The following is a 23195-nucleotide window of genomic DNA, read 5'->3' on the forward strand; positions in this document are numbered from 1 at the left end:
AAGGTTACAGCAGCGCCATGTGCTTCTGAGCTACGGTCAATTCCCACACCTCAATACATCCTACTTTTTAAAAAACCCAAACTTCAATTAAAACCATCAACCACACGCAGAAGCCCCAAATTAGCACACAGAACACTTATTGAACAAGCTATAAGTAACAAGATTAGTCATAGGAATAATTTATTTCAAACTAATTTCAAATGTTACCATTGTTAATTATTTTTGAAGCCAATATGCCTACCTATTTAATTTTTATATAAGGATTTTAGAGTATTTTGTAGTATGAAGTTTTGAACATGAACACTAGTTTTATAGCATTTTTTTGTTTTACTGTATGAAAAACTGATTTTCAGTATAATTATAAATGAAGTGCAAGCCAGTGCATATTATTGAGCAAGTCACTTTTATTACACTCCTAGTACATGTTCCCATGTGGATTTGAAGTTTCACACCAACAGGAGTCTTTTCGGTAATGCCCCATTAGTAGTTAGTGCAGCCATTATTTGTGTTTTAGACTAGACCAGAAGTTAAAAATTCCACTTCTTCATTAACCTCCATTAAAATGCAGCTCACATTTGTCATCAGCTGCATCATTTTACAGACCAGCATTTCCTTCCCTTCCGTGAGCAAACTAGGTCCTTTCTTCAGGTTATCACAATTCCCTGCATACAAATACATGGCCCAGACAATTCTGCATTTTTCATGGATTCCAGCCTCCCACTGGAATAGAAATGTGAGAGCAATGCTTTAACACAATATCAACTGCAAAAAGGGGACTGGCCTAGGCATTTTCACATTAAAATGGAGTCGAGAAGTCACTAACGAGTTATTTCTATTTCTTATAGCGATCGCAATACAATGTTATTTAAAGAAGCCAACAGGATTTTTTCATTAAGCTTTTTCTTGGGCATCTGGAAACCAAATTCTTGAGGGCGCGATGCCCATCCTATTAGAAGCAGGTGCTCTGGGCAATCTAATTTCAGAGTAACCACATACTGTGAAGCATGTCATCACCCAAACTGAGAGGCGATGGGCAGTCTCAATTTATCGGCTTCACAAGGACGTCCAAACTTTGGATGTTTCTCTGGCCTCGCGGTAAGTTCAGCACAAAAGTAGGTACACAGAAAGAGAGACAAGAGCCAAAGTCAAAAACGCATTTTATTAAAAACTGAACAAAAGACAGTAGGAAACAAAGTACTCCAGGCAAAAGTTGTGTAGATCAGTGGTCTGAAATCACTGCAGGTTGATGCCCTTCGTTTGTCAGATCTGTCCTTGCTCTAGCGTTACATCTGTTCCTACACAACTGTTCGCACACAACCTTCATGTAGCTACAACAAAAACGAACGATTCTGCTCACAAGTCATTCCATCTACTTCTGGCCCTTCCAAAGTGTATTTCTGCCCAGGAATAACATATGCATATGAATATTAATTAGAAAAACTGTTATGTGGTTTGGATGCCATCATTCTAGCATCAAATACATTGCGACTGTTCATGAATATTCATGAGCAGAGACGCACTCGCCAGAAACCTTGGCGATCCATTGGACCAGACAAATTAAATAGTCAAGCATCTTGAACATATACAAGCTGCAACCAATGGCAGTCTCAGAAAACTTTTAGAATGCAGAACCCATGTAGCCATGGGTTCATCATTCCGAGTCTGGTGACTGAGAAAGTGCAATGTACAGGCATGGTTTAAACAGCCATGTTTGGACAAAGGCAGAGGCTGAACCTGTGCCACTGCAGGCTGGTGCTCAATTAGCACGGGTTTCAAAAAAACTAATGGGCTGAATGGCATTATGCAGTTTTAAAAATGGGCCATCTTCTTACATTCATCCCACAAAGGGAGAAAAACACGAGCACTTTTTTTAATTCCACAGGCAGCCACCCATTGAAAAACCACAATGTGTCCACCATCTGATAGTCAGCATCAATGTGCTTTTCATCTTTTGTATTATATTAATCTGCCACCACCAACCTGATCTAAGCTACTGAAAGCATGACCCCTATCATTAGCAATGGCACATTTTAAAGCCTTCTGCCATATTATATACCGCTGAAGATCTTTTTTTACCCCTCCATTCAGCGACACAACACTAATGGAGTTGTCCCATTATCCGCTTTTAGGGATTCTCTTTGCATTTGTGTCCATTACAGATCGCTTCTCACAGATTTTCAATTTTTTAAAATGGAGCCCAGGCAGAGGCTAACGCTCATTAAATCTACAGCCATGAGCGACTTGTGCTTAACATTATACCACACAGCCCGGTTTCAAATGCTGCCATCAGCATTACCTGCAGTGCTGTGGGAGGGACTGGAGGGAACGGCTGGCCTGAAGTGAGTTTGTAGGAAGGCTGAACTCCTCACACGGCTGCGCGCGCACGTGCGTGACCTACAAGTCAACACCACAAATGATTTCTCATGCGAAAACCATCTTTTATAGACGGGGGGGGGGAGGCTAAAAGGGATAAGGGCACACACCGCAGTTGCAAGCCAGCTGATGGTTGTGGATGCAGGCGGCATTTTTACATTCAGAGCTCACCCTTCCCCTTTCCACCCACACTGCCAACAGAATGAAGCCACAGACATTACCATAGCAATTCATTCTGAGGATAACAGAACCTTGAAACAGGCAACGGAACCGGAATGCATTTTAAATCCTCTTGCATATTCGATTATGTACAAAACTGTGGTGGAAAAATCGCTTGCCTTGCATAAATAAAATATATTTAAAATGTTGTGTTGGTAATAAGGAAGCACAAATAAGGCAAAAATACACACACACAGCGAGCTGTATAATGTTCAGAAAAAAAGATTATGTTCATATTTCTGTACTGCACAATTTTAGATTTGCAATCAAACAGTTAATATATGTAGTGTGCGTACATTCTCAGCTTGTATTAAAGGGCATTTTAATACATTTTGGTTTCACCATGTAGAAATTACATCACTTCTTATTCGCATATCCCCCCCATTTCAGGTCACCATAATATTTGGGACAAATGGCTTCGCAGGCTTTTCTGCTTAGTCAGGTGTGTTCAGTTGCTTCCTCAGTGCAGGTATAAGACAGCTTCAGTATCTAGTCTTGATGCTAAACTTGAGAATTAGGCCAAACCAAGCTTACCAAAATGAACTGTTTGGAACTTCATTAAGAAGAAAGATCACTGGTGATCTCAGTAATCGCAAAATCCAAGGAAGACCTACACAGCTGTAGACTGATGTGTTACAGTTTGGGCAAGTATGGCTGACGCAGATACTGGCTCACTTGCCTTCATTGATGTAACTGCTGATAGCAGCAGCAGAATTAATTCTGAAGAGCACAGAAGCATCTTATCTGCTCAAGTCCAAGCAAATGCCTCCAAAATCATTGGACGGCGCTCAACCCAACGGCAAGACAATGATCCCACACCTACTGCTAAATAACAAAGGAGGTTTCCAAAACCAAAAACTAGAAAATTCTTGACTGGCCAAGTAATTCACCTGAACTGAATCAAATTGAACATGTGTTTCACATGCTGAAGAGAACATTTAACGCAACTAGCCCCAGAAACAAGCAGGAGCTGAAGATGGCTGCAGTACAGTCCTGGCAGAGCATCACCAGAGAAGATACGCAGCACCTGGTGATGTCTATGGGTCACAGATTTAAGCAGTCATTGCATGCAAAGTATATGCAACAAAGTACCAACTAAATATGACTGCTTTCAATCACACAATGTTAATATGTCACAAACATTATGGTGCCCGAATTGTGAAAAAGTGAGTAAAAATGCCATTAAAGGTCCAGGACACTGAAATCTGTAAATTCTTTTCTCATGCGTTATACTTTTTTGCATTCAAATATGGTCCAGAAATACTTTTAAATGATTCTTCAGGGGGGAACAAAGAAAAGCCTTTGCTGAGATTGGCTTGCTTACCCCTTTGGCTAAATGCCAAGTTTTCAGTGGGTGGGGATACCTGGGTAAAATGTACGTGACTGAAACGCCTTATCCTTGTGGGCAGAGTTAATAAGATGATGATGGTTCTGAAGATATTCTCTCAAATTGCACAACTTTCAGATCGCTACCCACAATACAGTCAACTACAACCAATGAGCAATCGAGAGCAGGTGGCGTGATGCAATCATAAGGACGGTTTTTGGGTTCTGCATTATTTGGAAGGGGACAGGTTTGGGGTCTTCACAGATGGCAGTGGCATTCTCTACCACTTTCTCCCATTCACATTTTTGTTCAGGCCATAATGTTGGACAGACTCCCACCCTTAAGAGTGTTCTGCAGAGCCCCTGTGGAGAAGATGTAAAGAATAACATGTTAAAAGATTCAGACAACCATTCACCCTGTGAATCCACAGAACACCATCTGTGACAAATGTAGTTTGCTTTACATTTTAGGTTCTCGGACAAATCAGCCTCCCAAGTATACACACGTGAATGAGGGGGTCAGAGGCTTTAGAAGCCTCTTAAAGCTTTGCATTCTACTGCCTCCCAAGTATGTCTGTCAGTGTATTAGACATGGTTCACTGTGAGTTCAGAAAACAATAATTCATCATATACATTATAATACTGAAGCACACATAGGAATGAGACTTTTCTCGTTTTGAATAAACTTGAGATCTGGACACATCTTAGTATGCTTGATAGTTGCAAGACAAAGCAGACAAGTGCACTCAGCCACATCCTAAGCCTGCTCATCTGCGATGTGGGATTTTATACCCTCGCTCAATTACAGGCTCCTAATCAGCAAGCCACCGCAGCGAGCCAACAGACATTCATCTTTTTAATGCATGCCATGCTGATTCACTGATATTTAAGTAAAATGGATGGCTTTTCCTACAAAACGAGCCAACCGTAACCAATTCGTACGCTATAAAACCCAGCGAGTCTGCACAGGATCGGAACTGCATCGATACAAAAACAAACAAATCCAATGTCTAGTTATCACAGTCATCATAAATGCTGGGAGATTCAAGGGAAGCCATGTTTGCCATTTTCCACTCCTTTACTCCACTGTTTACCAAAGCTGTCATTTGAATAGTCAGTTAAATCACTCACTGACCACAAATGCAGTCTGTAGAATTATGAGCTACAACTCACAGGGACCAACTACCAAATTCAGATGTCTTCAGCTAAACGAATCAGTGTCTTCTTTCCTCATAAGGTGAGCTAGAGAGGGGCTTTTTTATGGACAAATATTGTGCAAACCCCATGACAGAGATTCTGTGATTGGCCACTGCCCAAGGTCAAGCAGACAAATGAGCGAAACCAGGAAATGCAGACAAGAATTTCATCAAAGCAAAAAGCTCCACAGCTGTACCCACCAACCTACCTGAGCAAACAGAGGGCAGCTCATCTCTTTCCATCATCTTTGTCCAGCCTCCATTTTATTGCCTAGGGGGAGAAAAATGCAATCACAATTTACTACTCAAAAAACAAGTTTAAACAAAGTAGAACATTGAAACACTTTCATGCAAGGCTTATGTTAACACTGCAAAAAGTCATGCAACTCAAGCTTAACAATTTGATTAACAATTTGGCTGAATAAGAAATTGCATTTGAAATACACTGTCGATTATCAGGCAACATTTACACAAATTACGCAAAAGAAAAAATAGCAGCTGCTAAACTGATCTACAGATATTGAATTAGATTCGGCATTCGAAACTATTTTCCTTGTTTTTTCTTTTTTTTTTTTTTTTTTTTTTAGCAAGAGTTGCATTACATTGTGTTCAGGGGTATATTGAATGTTAGTACACAGTTTATTTTGGAAACAACCTTTAACTGCATTTTTAAAATTGTGGTTTTTTTTTTTTTTTTTGCTTTTGATATTTTTAAAAAATATATCTATGAATCTTTTAAAACAACTTACACGCAGTTACTAGCAGTTTATATATAAAACACTACTAAATTACAGATTTAGGGTTAGTGTTACCTTTTTCTGATGAGCTTTAGGTTTAAGCATCCTTTCTCCTTTGCACTGCGATTATTTTCTTTAATAAAAGCAGCCAACGCGTCTTTGCATCGACATGTACGCGCCCTGTAAGCTAGACTTGAATGGTTGTTTAAAGTTCAGTTATTTCAGAGACTAACAATACATTTCTCATTAAGAGTAAGATCACATTTTCATTAAAAAAAAGTTTAATACAAACCCAGACATTAAGGCATCCGATGCCTTTCTCGCTAAACACATTACCTTGGTTAAAAAGGAAGCTATCAGGATTATTTTATAGAGGACAGAAGGTCTTACCTCTAGATCCTTTTTAATATAAAAAGAGAGAGAGATAAAATATAAGTGTTCTTTTATGATCAGAATCAGACATCTTTAACATCTCCTGTCATTTTTTTAAAACTCTTCAAACTACATGCACTCATTTAAATTTAAATTCTAGTTTGAAGATCAAGGACCTACAACTTTGTTATTAAGTTAGTTAAAAAGGTATTTCATTATTTTATGATGAAGCAGGAAAAAATAAGCCAAATTTAGTTTGATAGAAAACAAACTAGGCTTTATTGACAAACTGCTGCAAAACATTTTTGGACAGATATTTAGTTACCTATTTAGGCAAGCTTACACAGGTAGCATTATGCATTTTATGGAGAGGGTACAGATATTAATGGCAATATACATTTTTGGAAGTTTTATGTACAAAGTTCGGGTTGAGCTGCAGTATCCCTTTAGAGAAGACCTTGTGGAGACTCTGTCCCAATCCTTAGCAAAACATTTAATTATCACTTTTAGAATTTACTACTTCATTCCGTAAGGTGCAACCCAATTTATTTTTCAAAAATTGAGACAAAGCATGCCATTCTCCAGATAAACAGGTTTTAAATCACCATGGAACCAGCCAATTAAATTACTTGACACTTTCGGAATTCAGGATTTTAGGACATTCCATCTCAACAGTGTCTAATTGGGCTATATTTCAAAACTCTTTGAGGTGAAATACAAAATATTATGAAACCTAAATCTAGTGAAGCACTTTTAAGACTATTTAAAACAAATGCGATGAATACATTAAGTTGCTGGAACTCCATGTTTTCTCCATTAACTCTTGTTAATGTTTCTAGCCTATATTACATAATTGAAATAAGTTTACGTTTTTTTAATTATTATTTTGCAAATATTTAACAGAACTTTGAAATGTAGCCTAAACGGGAATCTGCAACTGCCACTTAAGGGAGTAACTTTTTTTTGAATCAACACAAATTAACTGTAATCTTCAAAACTAACATGATCTATAGTCAAGACTTAACATTTGTATTTTCTCCAAAACCAACCATTTTTAAAATTAACTTCAACAATGCAAAAAAGCAAAGGGGAGAATATAACAGAAGCAAAATTAAAAGCCTATGAACAAATTTATCCGTGTTGCCTGATTTCACCTTGTATTGGTTAAATGTTTCCGCAATGCATACAGGTGCCTGTTTTCACATAATTAAGAAGTCCAGAGAATAAAAAATAAAAAATTTTGGAGAAATCAAACAAAAAAAAAAAAATGAAGAATTACTTTTGTGTGGTTGCTTAAAGCGAGAGCTGCCAATGGAGACAGTAGGTTGTCAGGGCAACGTGCTTAACATGAACTTCCTCTTTGCCCATTTCAGTATCTTCCATAAGGGTGTTCCCTGTACGGCCCTTTGGTGGCTGGCCTGGACTGGGGGGCTTTTCCACCGCCAGAAGCCCGGTTTCCATTCCAGTCATCCTGACCTATGGAAAGGAGGGGCACACTGAGGCATAACTATCCAGAGAGAGCCAGAGAGAGGCGTGACAACCCAAAGACAACCAAAATGGCTTATAGGACTTTCAATGCGAATACATTTCAGACACTTCTCAACCCACAATGTGCAGTTATGCATACGGTCATCATGTACCCTGCCTTCTCCTTGTTTACCAGTTAGTTTCCCCCCATGGGCCTAGTTACAATCTCTTTTAGATTCTTATTACAATGTGCTCCATATTTGCTAAAACAATTTCGGAAAAATTCCAAATCATCACTGTGACATTCCAAGGAAAAAGCGTGACTGAGTAGACAAAGGCACAGTGAAGCAGCATGTCATTCGAATCAAATTTATAGAGAAAACACTTCAATCTTATAATCACAGAACCTGCCTCGAAGACCAACCACAGGATTGCTCCAAGTTTTGAGAAATTGCTCAGCTTAAACAGTACTGTTATCTACAGCCCAACACAAATCTAAAGCACACGTTTGAGCCTGCAAAACCATGCTTTCCCTGCACACAGAAACCTCACAGCCACGTCTGAGCCTACACTGACACTTTTACGAAAGAAGCTGCACCCATCATGCTGACTTACCGTACGGCTCGTATGCCTCCTGTGCTTCCCCGTGCCCGTAGTCATAGTACTCAGGTTCTCTGGAAGGAAAGAAAGATGAACGGAGGTGGGTCAGTCTACAGCATATACCTAGCATCAGCAGGCACTGCTGTTCTTCGACAGACTCATGAAGCATTCAGGTACTACATCATCAGCAGGCACTGCACATGCATTTCATTGAGGGATGCCTGTACGTCATTAACAGCCTGGCGTTAGGCTAAAAGTTACTCAAAATGAAACTGAACTTTTTTTTCCCCAAAACGACCAGTTTTGAACAAGATGAACAAAAAGACGCAGCGTTTCGAGTTTGTGCAGCATGCGGTGTGCTAGCCCTCAGTGTAAACCGTTCGCAAGCAGTTCTCAAGTTTGCAGACTTCCACCCGTCTGCAATCAGCCCATCCAAATATCAAATGGTTGGCTGCTTTATGGTTGACTGCCCAGGGGGCACAGTTCAACTTTATATTCCTGTTCATCTCACCGCTGTAATGTCTCATAGTAGGTCATGTCTTGACTAGATTTAGGAGAATTCGGGAACCGGTGTCCTATCCGATAGGTTAATTACGATGTAAGAATTAAATTGTGCCTTATTCCTGCTTCCAAGAGGAAAGCTTGACCTCACTTGTAAGCCGAACTAAGGATAAATCCGATCAACAGAATGGCAGGCAAGTAAAAGATGGGGAAAGCCTGAATCCCGAAATCTCCTGTATCCCATTGAGTCACAACCTTGGTAGCATCATTGTTGTGACTGGAATACTTTTGACATTGATACTTTTGAATAAAAGTATGGACGTTAACAAGTAATCGCTTAACTGTTAACCATTAATTAGAACGTTGATCAATTACTTTACTGATTAAACGGCTAAATTTCAATAAACCATTTCAACAAATAACGTTGGCAATTACATTTTACAACAGAGACGTTTCTCCATCGGTAGACACAAATCCCCTTGGCTGGTGTAAAGTTGCCAGTTCCCTCGACTGGCTGAAACATTATTTGCCCATTCTGAGAACAAGAGCCATCTGTGTGCGTCTTCTCAGCTGCTGTTCTCTTCAGCAGACTGCATACCCGACTGACCCCACAGCACGCATCAGGCCCATACTCATTTAAAATGCTTAGGTATTTAAGTAATGGTATATAGCAGGGATCAGCAACTCGCAGTCCTCAAGGGCCAAGAACTGCTGGTTTTCCACCCTCTCTTTGCCTGGGAGTCAGGTGTAAAGACAGTCTGGCCAATCAGTAGCACTAATTACCCAGAAGAAATGAAAACCAGGGCTGGATTTGGATTCGAGGGCCAGAGTTGATGATCCCTGGTATAATAGGCTGTGTTCATTCTACAGTGATATTGGCATACCTACTCCAACCAAGGCTACGATTTCTTGTACGTGAAAGTTTGCTTTTTCGTGGTTGGAACAACATTGGTTTAAATCGTATAGACATCCCATTACACAGATTAAAAGGGTGAATATGACAGGAAATTAATAGATAAAGGTTTACTTACGCCTGTGGTTGAGTGTAGTAATTGTCATATGTTTCATAAGTTGGCTCAGTGTAGCTTTCTTCATAGGTCTGGTGATTTAAAAAAAAAAACCTCTTAGATTGTAGGTTTCATTGTTTGCAGTTTAGTTAATTAATCCATTAACATTGTTCAAAACAGCCTTTAAAAGGTGAGAAATGTTTGCAAAACACCAAATGTAAATTAAGTGTTTTCAAAATTAGTCTTGACTATCAGTACACATAAGAATACACCACTTAATTGAAGGCTTAATTGCCCAATGGAACGTAAATACTTTAATTGGTAACGCTAGGCGAAAAGGTGTGAAGCAGTGGGAAGGCTACGTACATATTCTTCGTAGGGCTCGGGCGCTGGGGGGTGTGAAGGGGGCATCCTCTGTGGCCCTGGTGCAGGGGGCCTGGCGCGGCCAGCTGCTGCCCCTCGGGCAGGCTGGGCGGGGGGTCCGCCGCGCCCCGAGGGACCACCCCTAACGGCTCCGCCCCTGGCCGGGCCCCCCCGTGGGGCACCTCCGCGTGGTGCCATTCCTCGGCCCCTGGGGAGAGATCAGGAGTGAGCTGGGCCTCGTCACTGTGAGCCTCCACTGATCCGCGCACCGGGGAGTGGCCTCTGACCACAGGCTGCAGCATCCCAGCAGCAGGAGTGATAAGCTGAGAGCAGTGGTGGACTCACTGCACCTTGCACATGCAGTACGGTCTATGTTGCGGAGAATGAAAAGGCCTAAACCTACAAGTACCACAGTCCTCTCCTGCTATCCCCTGAATGACACCCACGGACGTAAGTGCAACCGGATCCACACCCTGCGACTGGGAGCTTGCCTGAATGACTGCTGTCCGCAGTCCCACCTGACTGGACCCCTGCTACAGGAGCCAAAGAGGAATCCAACAGGAAATATGGTGCTTCCCCAATCAGCAGCTAAGAGATGCCCGCTGCACTTCGTCAGCTCTGGGTTGTCCGGCTTCCTGTCAAAGGAGACAGAGCCCTCGCACACTGTGCACAACTTGGCAGGAACACCGTGGGCAATGGATTGCCTTTCATTTCATAAGGGCACCAATAATTGGAAAAAGCACTATGTTGCCTGAGGTGGTCCAGGGAACCCCCTCTCCCTTGCCAGTCCTGATACCCAGACAACAGAGAATGAAAAGACTGGTACTATGGTGTCACAACAGCAGCAACCAGAAGAGTGTCTTGAAGAGACTGTTGATGTCTCCACACCACACCTTACCATTGTGGGATTGTGTCCAGTGGTAGGCCAGCAGGTCACAATTGGACTATTCAATTGTTTTAAAAGATGGCGGATTTACCACGGAGTTTTTTATTTACTAATGCTATGTAAAAAAGTTGTGCAAGTCGCTTGGGATAAAAACATCTGCTCAATGCCTGTAATGTAATGTTAACTGCATCTCAGGAATGTAAATGTGTACTTTTCTTATAGCTATGCCCTATTTTTATACGGTGTCATTTTTATGTGGTGATGGGAAAATAAACTTTTAGCAGGTGCATTCACCTATTTTTCCAAGAGAGGGAATTGTAGGATATGTAGTGTTTAGATTTTGTCCTTATAGAGGGAAACAGTGAATAAGAATGTGGCCTGGTCTCCCCATCACAAGCATCAAAGCAAATGTGATTGGGGCAAATTTAAATTCCACTGATACCCTAATCTAGGCTGACAATCTATGGGTCTCACCCCCTCAGAAGAGACAAACCATATGACACAGGACACCATATCGGGGGTTGGAGATCCTGCATGCCTAATATTTCCTATTACTTTTAGTTTGAATGCAATCTTTAGGTAGGCGTTTAGGTAAGAGTTTTCCTCTTTTTATTTTGGTGGTGGTTCCTTGCTTGGTTGTGTGTTTTTAGCTGGTTTCCTTTCATCCTGTGGCGCTTATACTGGAAGTCGGTGATACTTTGGCAAGGTCTGGCTTATCCGTCTCCCTCTCTGTTTCCCACGGCGCGCAGGAACTGCCGCCGTGGGCTATGCATGGCGGTCACTCACTCACGGACAACCTTCGAGGGACGTTTTGTGGGACGCATGGGCAGGTGGTGCCAGCTAAAATGTGTCTGCGGAAGCGAGTTACGCCGTGGGTCTGGACGGTTACGCGCTTGTTTCTGGTATTTATAGATTAATTGTTTTGCCGTATGTCTTCTGTTGTGTAATTTAGAAGTAGTGTGCCTGCATTCAATAAAGAACGTATGTTTTAAATTCATTAATCCAATTGATTATTTTGTATTAAATTCAATTCTTTAATCTTAAAAGCTGGTATAGAGCCTGTTTTGACTTGTTGGTTGATTCCACCAGTGCACTGTAGACTGACCTATCAACGAATTTGGCGATTTAATTGATAATTTTCATTTTCAATAATAATAATTAAATTAAATCACATAATATATTTTACATGTAGGTTAAGTGAGGGGTTCTAGCACGCAATATCGCTTGTGTTCAGAATTCACGCTGCTGAACATCTTAACAAGGGCACTGACTGTTGGAACCGCTAGATTCAGAAAATACACTTTCTTCATTAATCCTTGCTTATCTGACAGCAGTGTACTGCCTGCCCCCTGTTATTTATTTTACAATCCCCAATATTCCTCTAGCGCCTACTATGGCATTTGACATTATATTTTAGATTCATGTAATTATTACTCTTCACATGCAACAGCAATAACTTGTTTCTGTTCTATGCCTAAAACACTGCATACAGTATTGTAAGCCTCTCTGGATAACAGCCAGTTACATATTTTAATCCTCTTAACACTTCAAAATTAGGGTATATTGAAGGGTGTACAGTTAAATAAAGATAACGCTCACTGTGAAAGAACAGGGCAAACTATGTAAAACGGTACATACTATACAAACAGTTCCAAGCCGGACCATAAAAATTCTAGCCATTAGTCATTAGCTGCACATTCAGAGCTGGAGGTGAGGGGGGTGGGGGCAGACTGGTTGGCGCAGGTTTACCTGGCCCCAGGCGCAGGCGGTGGGGGTGCTCCACGTCCTCGGACTGGTGGGCCTCCTCTGCCCCGGGTTCCGGGCTCCTGGCCCCCGTTCAGGTAGCTCATCTCCATAAACTGCTCCTGGCAGATATCATCCATCATATCCTATTTAGAGTACAGAGGTGGCGAGGGGGCGGGGGGCGGGTGGGTTCCAATTAGCGGCCGTAGGTCTTAACCTTCAGCCAGGGCCGTATATTAGGGGACGAAGGCCATAAGACTATGGGCATGAAATACAGGCTACAGGGGGAGACTGCCACTGACTGGGCTGCTAACACTTAGCATAGCTCTTAAGACGAATGGGACATGAAACACAAGAGGATGTAATACATTAAAAATGACCCCAGTGTTCTGCAAGACATTATGTGAACCACCGAGGGGAGAAAAAAATTAATGTGTCATCTACATGCACCAATGTAGCAGCAGTTTGAGAAACATCACATTTTAATCCTTTAACTTTGACCTGGAAACAGTTTTAACATTATGAATTATCATTGACCTTCGAAAGGACAAGTGCCATGTCAAGCCATTTAAAATGCTTGTGGTGAATCACAACACACCATTAAAACCAGGATCATCTGTATGGACTTCAGCCTCTGAGCATCCCAGAATGTCTTTGCAATAATTTACCCGTCTTCAGTCCAGGAAATTGCTAGTTAACCATCACAGTCCCTGATCTTACTGACCCTACGCTAGTGCTAGACTGCAGTCTCCCTCCCTGCCCTCCCTGCTGACCTGCTTGCACGACGTGAGGGATGAATGAAGAAGCCTGGGGTGACAACTCATTTCTGCACGTGCACCTCCCCCCCCGCCCCACCCCCCCAACAAAAAACACAGCACGCTCTTCAGCAAAGTGATCCCTTAAATGGGAAGAGGATTTACCCCCCGTGTTAGAGGCAGACAGAGGGAGGGGCTTTTTACACCCCTCAATCAGTCACAAGCAACGATACCTGCTAGTAAGAGCAAATGTGTAACAGACCCATATTCACCATAAAAGCTGAGAGGAAAATAAAAGCTCACAGGCACTCTCGGCTCTTTACTGGGATCGCATTCTGAAGTCCGGCCATTAAACTCCCTCTAAAGCCACAATCCTCAGCGCTGTGTGTAGGCTAAAGAGCACCTTCCCCTCACTCGCCCTGACAATTCATTTTAGTTCCCTTTCCGGAAAGTCGTGCACTAAGAGCTTAACAAAAGAAATAAATGGAACAGGACCACCATCTGTGGTCATAAAGATCTGTAAAATCACCCGTTGCAGTCATTAGGATATCTCCTCGTGAAAACGAACGACTGCGTCTGACTTTCTCCAACCGCATGGACGATAAGGGGTACTCACAGGAAACAGGAACTTCTTGACCTCCTCCATAGCGTGGGCCATGCGCAGGTAGGCCTCTGGCACCGGGGCGAACACCTCGATGAAGACGTGCAGCTCCATGGACAGGTGGGCATACTTGGGCTCACCGCTTTTTCTCAGACCCTCCTCCTTGTAACCAGAAATCATTTTAAAAATAGAAAATAATTGCAACGTGACATTAACATTATAATCTTCCCAGACTTGAAGAGATTCACAGTTTCAGTTTATTGCCCTCGGGACACTGTAAAAAATGTCTGCATCTGTTTTGGTAGGACTGAGCAGATGACAGCAGCACGTTGGCAGGTCCTTAAAGAGATTTCCTCTGCGGTCCCAACGCTGAGGCTCAGGCTCACCTTGGCTTTGTCCCTCATGGACCCTTTTCCCAGGACGGAGATCTTGGCGCCCGTGTCCTCCTGGAGACGCTTAATTGTGTTCCCTTGGGGACCCAGAATCTTCCCCACAAAGTTGAACTGAAATACAAAACACAAGTGAACACAGTGCAACCATTTAAATCAACAACAAAATACATCACGCCTTTAGGCCACAAAAGGTGCCACTAGGCCCATTTAAAATGCATGCATTATCTTTACCTTTAAACAAGCATCAACAAAAACTACAATCCATGCTTCCCATGACTCAGTGACAAATGAGAAGGAGCAACTTCCCCGTAAGGCCACAAAAAACACAGCATTTCACCAGAGATACCTGCTTAGAGCTTAGAAAAGGACACAGGACAGCACGGCTAGGCACAGCTCTGGCCCCGCCCACCCTGTAAGGCAGCCAATGGAGCTCACCTTGGGATACTGCTTGACTGGAATGAGCACTCTCTCCTTCAATTTGACATTCTTTGCAGTGAAAAGGTCCAAGTAGGTCTCTCCTTCCTCTTTTTTTGGCTCGCCCTTCTGAATCCTCTCAATTTCTAAATGGGGGGGAAAGATTATCACAGTTACCATCTAGTCACTCTTGCCAAGATGGCTTTTATGAACTGATACCAAGACAGGAAAGCTGTCATACAAGCATAAATACAGACAAGGAAAAAATGATAACTGCTCAATTTTATTAATGACTACACGCCGCAAAGGCAAAAATAACAATTTAACATTTAAATTATCCAATTAAAATGAGCAGAATCTTATTTCAATGTCCAGCCTGTTTAAGCTATTACAGACAAATCTACATTTAAAACGGTTCAGATAGTACACATCACTGAATTATACAAAGTTTGAACAGTTGCAGACAGCTGTTTATACTGTAATCTGCCTTCGGGAATAAACTTAAATTCTTTGATGCAACCTTATCACCAAAACCTTATTTGAGCAACTCAACTCACGTGAACAAGTTGCTGATTCTTGTTAATGACCCTATATCTATTTTCAAAAAAAACTGTTTTAGCGCATCTGTCCAATAGTCATTACATTTTGACACAGGATTATCAGAAAAGGTGAGAAAAACCACAGTCAAGTGGATCCAAGTTCTTATCACGGTTGGACATGACGGTACTGAAAGAAATTTGTTTGAAATAGTTTTGAAAGGTCACGCTGAATTGCTTTCATAATAACCTTTTTTTTTGTTCTTTTGTCAATTTAAGCAACTGAAAGCACTCATTTTTGGGCTGAAAGCAGCAGGCACATCGAGGTGACAGAATGGCATTAAGGGCCGAGCTGGAAAAATGCTAAATTACAGGAAACTATTTTGGGACAGCTGGCAGTCAACACCCAACATTACTGTTCACAGTGTGCTTGGAATAATTACTTCCGTGAAAATTTGACAAGCAAACTCCAGTAAGAGGTATGCACTGCTCTGTGAGGTCAAACCTAAAGTACGCCTAACTGGGAAGCGAGAAAGCAGTTAACTTTCCTGCAAAGGCAAGAGTCAACCAGAGAAAGATTTGCCGTGGTGTTCCCACCGACATGCTCATTTGTCTCCACAGCTTTTCATAACACTTGAACCGTTTCACCACTTTGCAATTAGCAAAATAAACAGTTGAGCACTGTAGTTACTTAGACAACTGTGAATATGAAAAGCAAAAAGATGTTGCCAGAAAATCTGACATCCATCAAAGTTAGGAGATCAGAAGCAGCTACATTCAGTAATTCTAAATTAAATAATCCCTGGTTGGCACATGCAGGTAAGCAAAAATCAGCCTCAAGGTTAATGACTTTTTAGGCTAGCTAGTGGTCTTCAAAACACTGTTACGACAATTCAGTGCAGTTTCTTCTGTTCCAACAGAGCTGTCACTTGCAACTACATCGCTGCTGCATGGATAGAGGGGTCAAAGAATGACAACCAACCAAGGAGCCAAGAAGCAGATCTAGCATGAACCAATTAACATGCTAACAATAATTTCAGCATTTGATCAAATAGGCCTACTCCAGAAAAAAAGTGATTAATTGAAAAAGTGGAAATCCCCAATATTGAATAAACTATGCATTATTGCACATTTTCTTCTATTATGCACTGATGAAAGAAAAAATCCTTTACTGTGTAAGATGTTTATTGTGCCTGCCATGAAACAACCCTCCTGAAGTGTCTTCAACACGGTCACAAAAATTCTGTCTTCCACTGATCTAATTTTAGCACACTGAGCATCTTATGACAAAGTGAGCCAAGAGATGTACCCATACGATGTAAACCTGGCATGCATTTAAGAGTGAAACGAATCGTTTAAGTTGAATTGAAGCTTTTGTTAACGGCTGAATCCTGGCCAGAACAAGCCAAAGAGAAGAAGAGTAGCGAGCACGCTATTTCGGTCATATGCACAACCAGTCACTGTCAAAAGAATGCTTTCCTTAGCAAACTATGGGGATGTTCCATTTTCTCTCCAGCAATTTATACAGATTACAGGATGTTCTTAAAGCACTACTTTAATTTGCCTACTGCACCCCTCAACAGAACATTATCCTTTCACAGCAAAAGAGAACACTAGATTCCTTGATGAAAGCATAACTGAACTTGCCTATAAATGCTTGTTTCACAAGAAAATGCTTCAAATGCCCATTCTGAAAAAAATAGCCTACATGTTTACCTTGACATATGACTAGGGGTCAAGACAAGCCAGAAAATTTACTATTTAAAATGTCAAAGTAGTAAAAACAGTTCCTAGCAAATACTGGTTTTCCACAAAACCCAGAAGTAGCATTTAAAAATTAATCTTAATTGAGAGGCTTTTAGTAGCAGGAAAACCCACCACACTACAGTTGTATAACAATTTAAAACTATTTGCACACAAGCCTAAATGTAAGAGGCTAGTTATAATGCATGGACAGCTGACTTGATAGCCCAAAAATAACAAGAACACAACATGTAGTACTGTGTGTATGAGCTACAGATAAAACGGTGTGTCTGCTGATGTCCAATTACACAGCATGTTGTGGAACTTTAGTGTTCCCAGGGATTCACAATTCAAGACACAGCCAATTAACAATAGTCTCCTCAGCAAAAAAAGTGCCTTAAACGCATTAAAATGGCAACTGTAAAATACACAATACTGAAAGTAAGGCCTGTGTTTTTCTGACAGAGGTCATTTTCATTTGTTTTTAATTAAGCTCATTGAGGAAACCCAGAACATTCACTGAGTTTAAGTGGTTTTTCGTTTCAGTAATAAACCGTCGACAGAGAAAGGCCTTTCTTTGTCTACCCATCCCTTAGAAGGTCTGATCTGAGGCGAACACTCTTGGCAAGCTTAAAGAAAAGAAAACCTGTCCACTGCAGCCAACTCTAACAGGAGACTCCCCCCTCCCCTAAAAGTGATTTTGTAGGCGCTAGATAAGAATGCACCGTTCTCACTTTTGGCCCCTTACCCATCTTCCGTCCTCTACTTAACTTGCCTTAAGTGATCAAACTGGCTGGTTCGTCTTGCTTCAAACACAGAATATTTGTCATTTCTAACTTAATTTGCAATGCAAAAAAATGGTGGTTCCAGTGCCCTTTTAAGAAAATGGGAATATACATTTTTTGCAAAATGTCCCAGGGACACTGCTTCCCAGTTTTAGGCAAGTTTTCTCACAGCAGTTATCACAGTTTAGGAACAGGCCTACATATCAGATCAATTAGTCTAAAAAGCTGAACTGAGCATTTGAAGCCCATGGCTTTACCTACATGACACTGAACCTCCATTTGGAAGCACGGAAAACTGACCACATGTACATGTCATTTTCCACAGTTAAGCTGAATGCACTGCGTAAATACAACTTCAAAAAATGGACAGTTTACAGCTAGTGAAAGATTCCACACACAAGACTGGACAGCAGCAGAGCTGGGTGGGTTAGGGGCGGGGCAGTGGGGGTTGGTGAGGGGTCAGACCCAGCAAATCATTAAATGGGGAATCACATAACGTAGCCTATATGAAGCATCAGGCCATTCCAGGACAAGTTTATTTCTGAACCACAGAGCTGCCAACTTGTCACAGATAAGGATAAAAATAAGCAAACAGACAAATATTTCCACAACTTCAGACTTGACACAAACAAAATTCCATCAATCAGAAATTAGAGAAACTGAAGTCTTCCTAGTTCGTAAGTCACATAAAACAGGACAAATAGGACGTTGGTATCTTTCCCATTCACCAGAACGGTGCTACTCTGCAAAGACTAAATTTCACAACCAATTCCTACCAGTGATACAGAAAGTGCCTGTTGGAGCAATTATTGGCCCTTTAAAGTCATGCCCCACTGCAGGTGTTAAGGTTTTAAACTGTAGCACAATCTCACCTACAAGGTTTTGCAGAGTCATGACAAACGTCACCTGAGGGCAATTAAGATCTCACTGCAAAAAATTAGTGTAGTGTGTGGCAGGCTTTAGTGAAGAATACACCAATGCTACGCATTTATATGATCCATATTCAGGATACTGTTCATCAACAGTTGAGGCTTGACTCCTGGTCGTTCTGTCACAAGCAATAAGAAAAAAAATCTTGGGAGGCGTTTCTTTAATAAAAAAACACTGGAATCATAGGTGTGTGGAGGGGGCGTGTGGAGGGGACAAAAACGCAGACTTGGTAAAAACATGCACTCAAAAAGGACTTAAAAAATGTGCTCAAATACCAAAAACACTGCAGAAAAGTATATGAAAGATTTTTGAACAAGTTACTAGGAATTTTTGGTTTAGAAGTCTTTTACAGCTATCCAAAACGCAGGTATCACAGCTTTAATAGACCCATAGCATGAATTGACTGAGCTTCCTTCGAATAAGCACCTGCATAATCACACACAAACACCACAACCAACATGCTAACAATGAGCAAGATTTACCATTAAAAAGCTGCATTCCGCAAAACCACTGCTCAGACCATCACTCCACATGAAGAGGAATCAAACCAGGAACATTCAGATCACAGCAAATGTCTATCACCGCCAATCAGCAATGATACCCTGCCTGTGGAGTGATATCATCGCTAATATGACCGCTAAGGGAATTCCTCTGCCGCGTTTCACGGAACGTGAGGGTTTTTCACAATGTCATATAATAGCATGAAGAACGTTTGTTTCATCTTAAGACCATTCAGGCTGTTCACATTTAATGTTTTACTAGCTTTTCTATGCATGTTCCATCATATTTTGCCTTTCCACTGTAAGATATTAAAGCCTGGTGACGCTCCAGGAAAACAGGACATTCAGACAATTGTAATACACAACAAATACACGACATTTCTGTCAGCATCACCTTAGTTAGATGAATACATGCATTTCAGTGAGCCTAAAATTCCAATGTGTAATCTTTTAAATGACCCTATTTATGGTTTTGTGGTCTCCTTATTTTGTTTTTTCTACAGTAGAGATCCAAAATGTTTAAAATGGGCACTCATCATAACGGCAATTTGCCATATGAACATATTCAAATTTATAGATTATAAGGTTGTTAGCAAGCCATTTCTAATTAATCAATCCCCCCCCCCCCAAAAAAAAAAAAACAATGAATTTTCCAACAAGTAATTTCAGTGCACACCAGTTTCTTGCTCGAGCAGTTGAAAAAAACATAGCAATTAAGAAACAAACATTTCAACATTATACTGGTAAACCCGACTTTGAGGAAAACTACCCATTCTTGTGTTCAGTACTCGTGCAGAGACCAGAAGCAGCCATTAAGATTTAAAAAAAATAATAATAAAATTTATTAAAAATTCTGCAGTCTCTAATCCCAGCCCAAGCTCTCTGGCAATAATTTGTATGTCCACAATTTCCTAGTAGTACACCACTTCACATAGCCTATAACGTTTAATTGTCTTCATAGTGTCTAAAAGCAAACCCCTAACTTACATTTAAGAGTCATCACTTAATTCAACTGGCATAACCTTTTTGGGGTAAAAAGCCCAATAGTTCCTCCGTTTCACAATATACGAATGATGCGGAGGGAAGGCAATAAAATGTTAGAAGTATGGAAATTAACCTGGAACGGTAATTAGAACGCAAGTTCCACCAACGCGGCAATACGTAGGCTATGCCACGCTCCATTTACCTACGAAACGAAAACAATTGAAAGTTTGCAATACTGATTGAGAACAAGACATTATCTTAATAAGGCCGATCATTTCAATTAAAACGTCAAAACAGTTTCAAAAATGGCTCAAATGTCTGACTTCTATTATTGATGATGCATGTGAAAGAAGATTAACAAGTAGCCTAGTTGTACGAGGCGGTGGCCGTTTAATAGCCCAGCAATGACATCTCGAGCAAGACGGTTTACCACCCACTAAATGTACAGTGCAATAAAAAAATGTAATGGTAGCATACACTTCAAACATGATCTTAAAAAGAAAAATTTCCCAAATCAGCAGGGAGTCACTGTACAAGCAAGCCGGGCAGCAGATAAATCGTTTATTCCAGTCCCTTCAGGCCACAGAAAGTGGTCAGGGTGGACCCAGTAGCCTACAGAAAAATGATTTCCCGTTGGAGAGATTTCATTTAAAACGCACCTGCCAAACGTCATTCTGTGCATATGAGCTTGCTATGACTGCTAACAAGCACAATAAATCAAATTACCCAGTTGCTCCGCGTTCAAATCAGAAGCAATCTACTCATACTCAGATTTAAAAACGTCCCGCACCATCGGTTGCGATTAACAAACACATGCATTTATGCCATAGTTTTGTGCTGGCTTCAAATGTGGCGCTATTCAAAACGCATACTTGGTTCTCTTTTTCATCACAGTGACATGTTACATTCGGACTTCCCTGGGGGTAGACGAATTCCAGCCAAATGTGTTTCCCCATAAAATTAGTTTAGCCAAAACCCTAAACAACTGACCGTAATAATGACACTCAAATCGTCACCAGTACATTTGAATGCTGTAATTAGAAAGTTTCTTATTCGCGCTTTCAAACCTATTCCAAGACAAATATAGCCAGCCGGTTTCCGAACAGGTACTACGAGACCGAACACCTACGCGACGTTACCCGTGCTGTACAGAACGTAAGTTAAATGCAGCGCTCAGACACATTACCAAAAACACAACGTGGAAAAGGACAAACGAGACCCTGATTCGTGGGAGACGAGAATCTCCGTATATTTCATATATTAGGTAACGCATGCTGGCCAAAGGTATGGGGATGGACACCGAATTAAATTCTCGCAATTTTTTTCCAAAAAGCAACCTACGTAGCAGCCCTGATAATTAAGGCTATTGCCTTTTAAAATGACAATTTGGGCCCAGCGACAATGTTCAGAGCAGTACCGGCCCAAAGCCGCTTAGAGTAAAGAGGAAACACACAGGGGTTGCACAGAAAACGATGCGTGCGTCTAAGTTGGCTAACGTTAGCTGGCTAAAAGCAGAATGGTCCACACAAGTCATGTTTTGAAAACACTTAATGAAAAGCTCACATCGTGTATTAACAGCAGCAACACAACAACTTGCAAGCGCTATTATTATTGGAATTCACCTTACCGCCAATCACGGAAACGAAATCATTACCAAATTTAAGGCATGCGCGAGTGACTACAACAGCCAGGCTACTAAGCAAACTTAAACGATTCCACAAGGAACCACAATGAGCTAGCAAACTAATTGTACCCAATACTAATTCTAGCCACAAATAAACTGTCCAAGTCCATAAATCTCCAACTTTTCTCCAACAAATGTTTCTAATTCTGATACGCCTATTAAACATAGTGCGTCACCTTTAAACCGGTTTAGGTTGCAGAATCTCAAAACTACCGGTTAGTAAACTAGTCTGTCCATTCACGTAAAAACACAATTTAGGGTTTTGCGTAGATGTACAGCAAATATCCACTGAACCCGCACAAACCACGTGTCTCACTGAACATCAGCTAGCTTCTAAAACCAGAAGCCGAGGTCGTCAGACCAGCCTTGTTATGCAAACGAAGCCTTCGCTCTGTCCTAACCATCAATCTAGTAAAGTAGCGCCAACGTTACACAGAACAAAGATCTAATGTTAGCTCAAAGCCCTCTCAAAGCACCAGGCGCTACGTGTAGGAAAAGTCCCAATAATTAGAAGCACTTGGATTTTACAGCACGGCATTTACCTGCAGTTACAAGTTTCATTGCATGAGTGAACGACGAATCCAAGCTGTCTTTTTCTGCCAGCAGTTCTGGAAGATATTTGCTTTCGTTCTCCATTTTGTTATTGTTACTACTCGCTTAATATGTCGAAAATGTTTTGATCAACACTGTTTTGTCCAGTCTTACGGCGTCCGCTGCACCAGGGTTTGGTAAGATTTCACAGACCACTCTGTAATGGCTACCTTCTTTCCTCGCTGCTTTGGAAATGGTAGAACAAAGCCTGCGACGGAGGAAAAAGAATTTGACTGCCGGATGTGGCGTCACAAAGATAATCTAGTCGAAGTAAAGACTGTCTTCATTACATTTTCAAAGACTTAAAGCGACAGAAAAAAATGGTTAGTTTGGCATATTGCTCTAATTGATATACAGCTGTTGTTCTAAATATCTTTGTTGCTAAAATAATTTACGCGACTTTTACTGTGTCTTGTTGGGAATAACCTTTAAATATGTTGCATTTCACCAAGGTTTATAAAACTGCGATATATATGGTAATAATCCATTT

The 23195-nt window shown here is 41.1% G+C and overlaps 1 protein-coding gene across 5 annotated transcripts; it reads right to left on the reverse strand.

Annotated features, from left to right (window-relative positions):
* Positions 1-1140: 1140 nt before the first annotated feature.
* Positions 1141-22922, reverse strand: khdrbs1b (KH domain containing, RNA binding, signal transduction associated 1b). 5 transcript variants are annotated; one of them, XR_010331880.1, is made up of 12 exons: positions 22657-22922; positions 14974-15098; positions 14533-14649; positions 14162-14308; positions 12797-12936; positions 10653-10796; positions 10165-10369; positions 9823-9890; positions 8306-8364; positions 7503-7699; positions 5324-5385; positions 1141-4281 (listed from the first exon to the last, which is right to left on the reverse strand). XR_010331880.1 is itself a non-coding variant. In XM_064347567.1 (10 exons), the coding sequence occupies exons 1-10, from the start codon at positions 22748-22750 to the stop codon at positions 7593-7595; spliced, it is 1182 nt and encodes a 393-aa protein (XP_064203637.1). In that variant the 5' UTR covers positions 22751-22922; the 3' UTR covers positions 6474-7592. The 5 variants fall into 5 exon arrangements, 4 of the variants coding, with proteins under 4 accessions (XP_064203637.1, XP_064203636.1, XP_064203638.1 ...); XM_064347567.1 differs by lacking the exons at positions 1141-4281; positions 5324-5385 and having other exon boundaries at positions 6474-7699; positions 12797-12912; XM_064347566.1 differs by lacking the exons at positions 1141-4281; positions 5324-5385 and having other exon boundaries at positions 6474-7699.
* Between the last annotated feature and the right edge of the window lie 273 nt (positions 22923-23195).

Source organism: Anguilla rostrata, chromosome 8 (genome assembly GCF_018555375.3).
Source record: "Anguilla rostrata isolate EN2019 chromosome 8, ASM1855537v3, whole genome shotgun sequence".
Classification (NCBI taxonomy): domain Eukaryota; kingdom Metazoa; phylum Chordata; class Actinopteri; order Anguilliformes; family Anguillidae; genus Anguilla; species Anguilla rostrata.

What these genes read in the sequence shown, in the direction of transcription:
- khdrbs1b (XM_064347566.1), bottom strand. Translation starts at nt 22,750, where the DNA reads ATGGAGAACGAAAGCAAATATCTTCCAGAACTGCTGGCAGAAAAAGAC. An exon ending in CAGTCAAGCAGTATCCCAAG is followed by an intron (nt 14,650 to 14,973) that starts GTGAGCTCCATT and finishes TTTGTATTTCAG; the next exon opens with TTCAACTTTGTGGGGAAGAT. An exon ending in CCGCCTGCGCCTGGGGCCAG is followed by an intron (nt 10,797 to 12,796) that starts GTAAACCTGCGC and finishes CTCCTTTGACAG; the next exon opens with GAAGCCGGACAACCCAGAGC.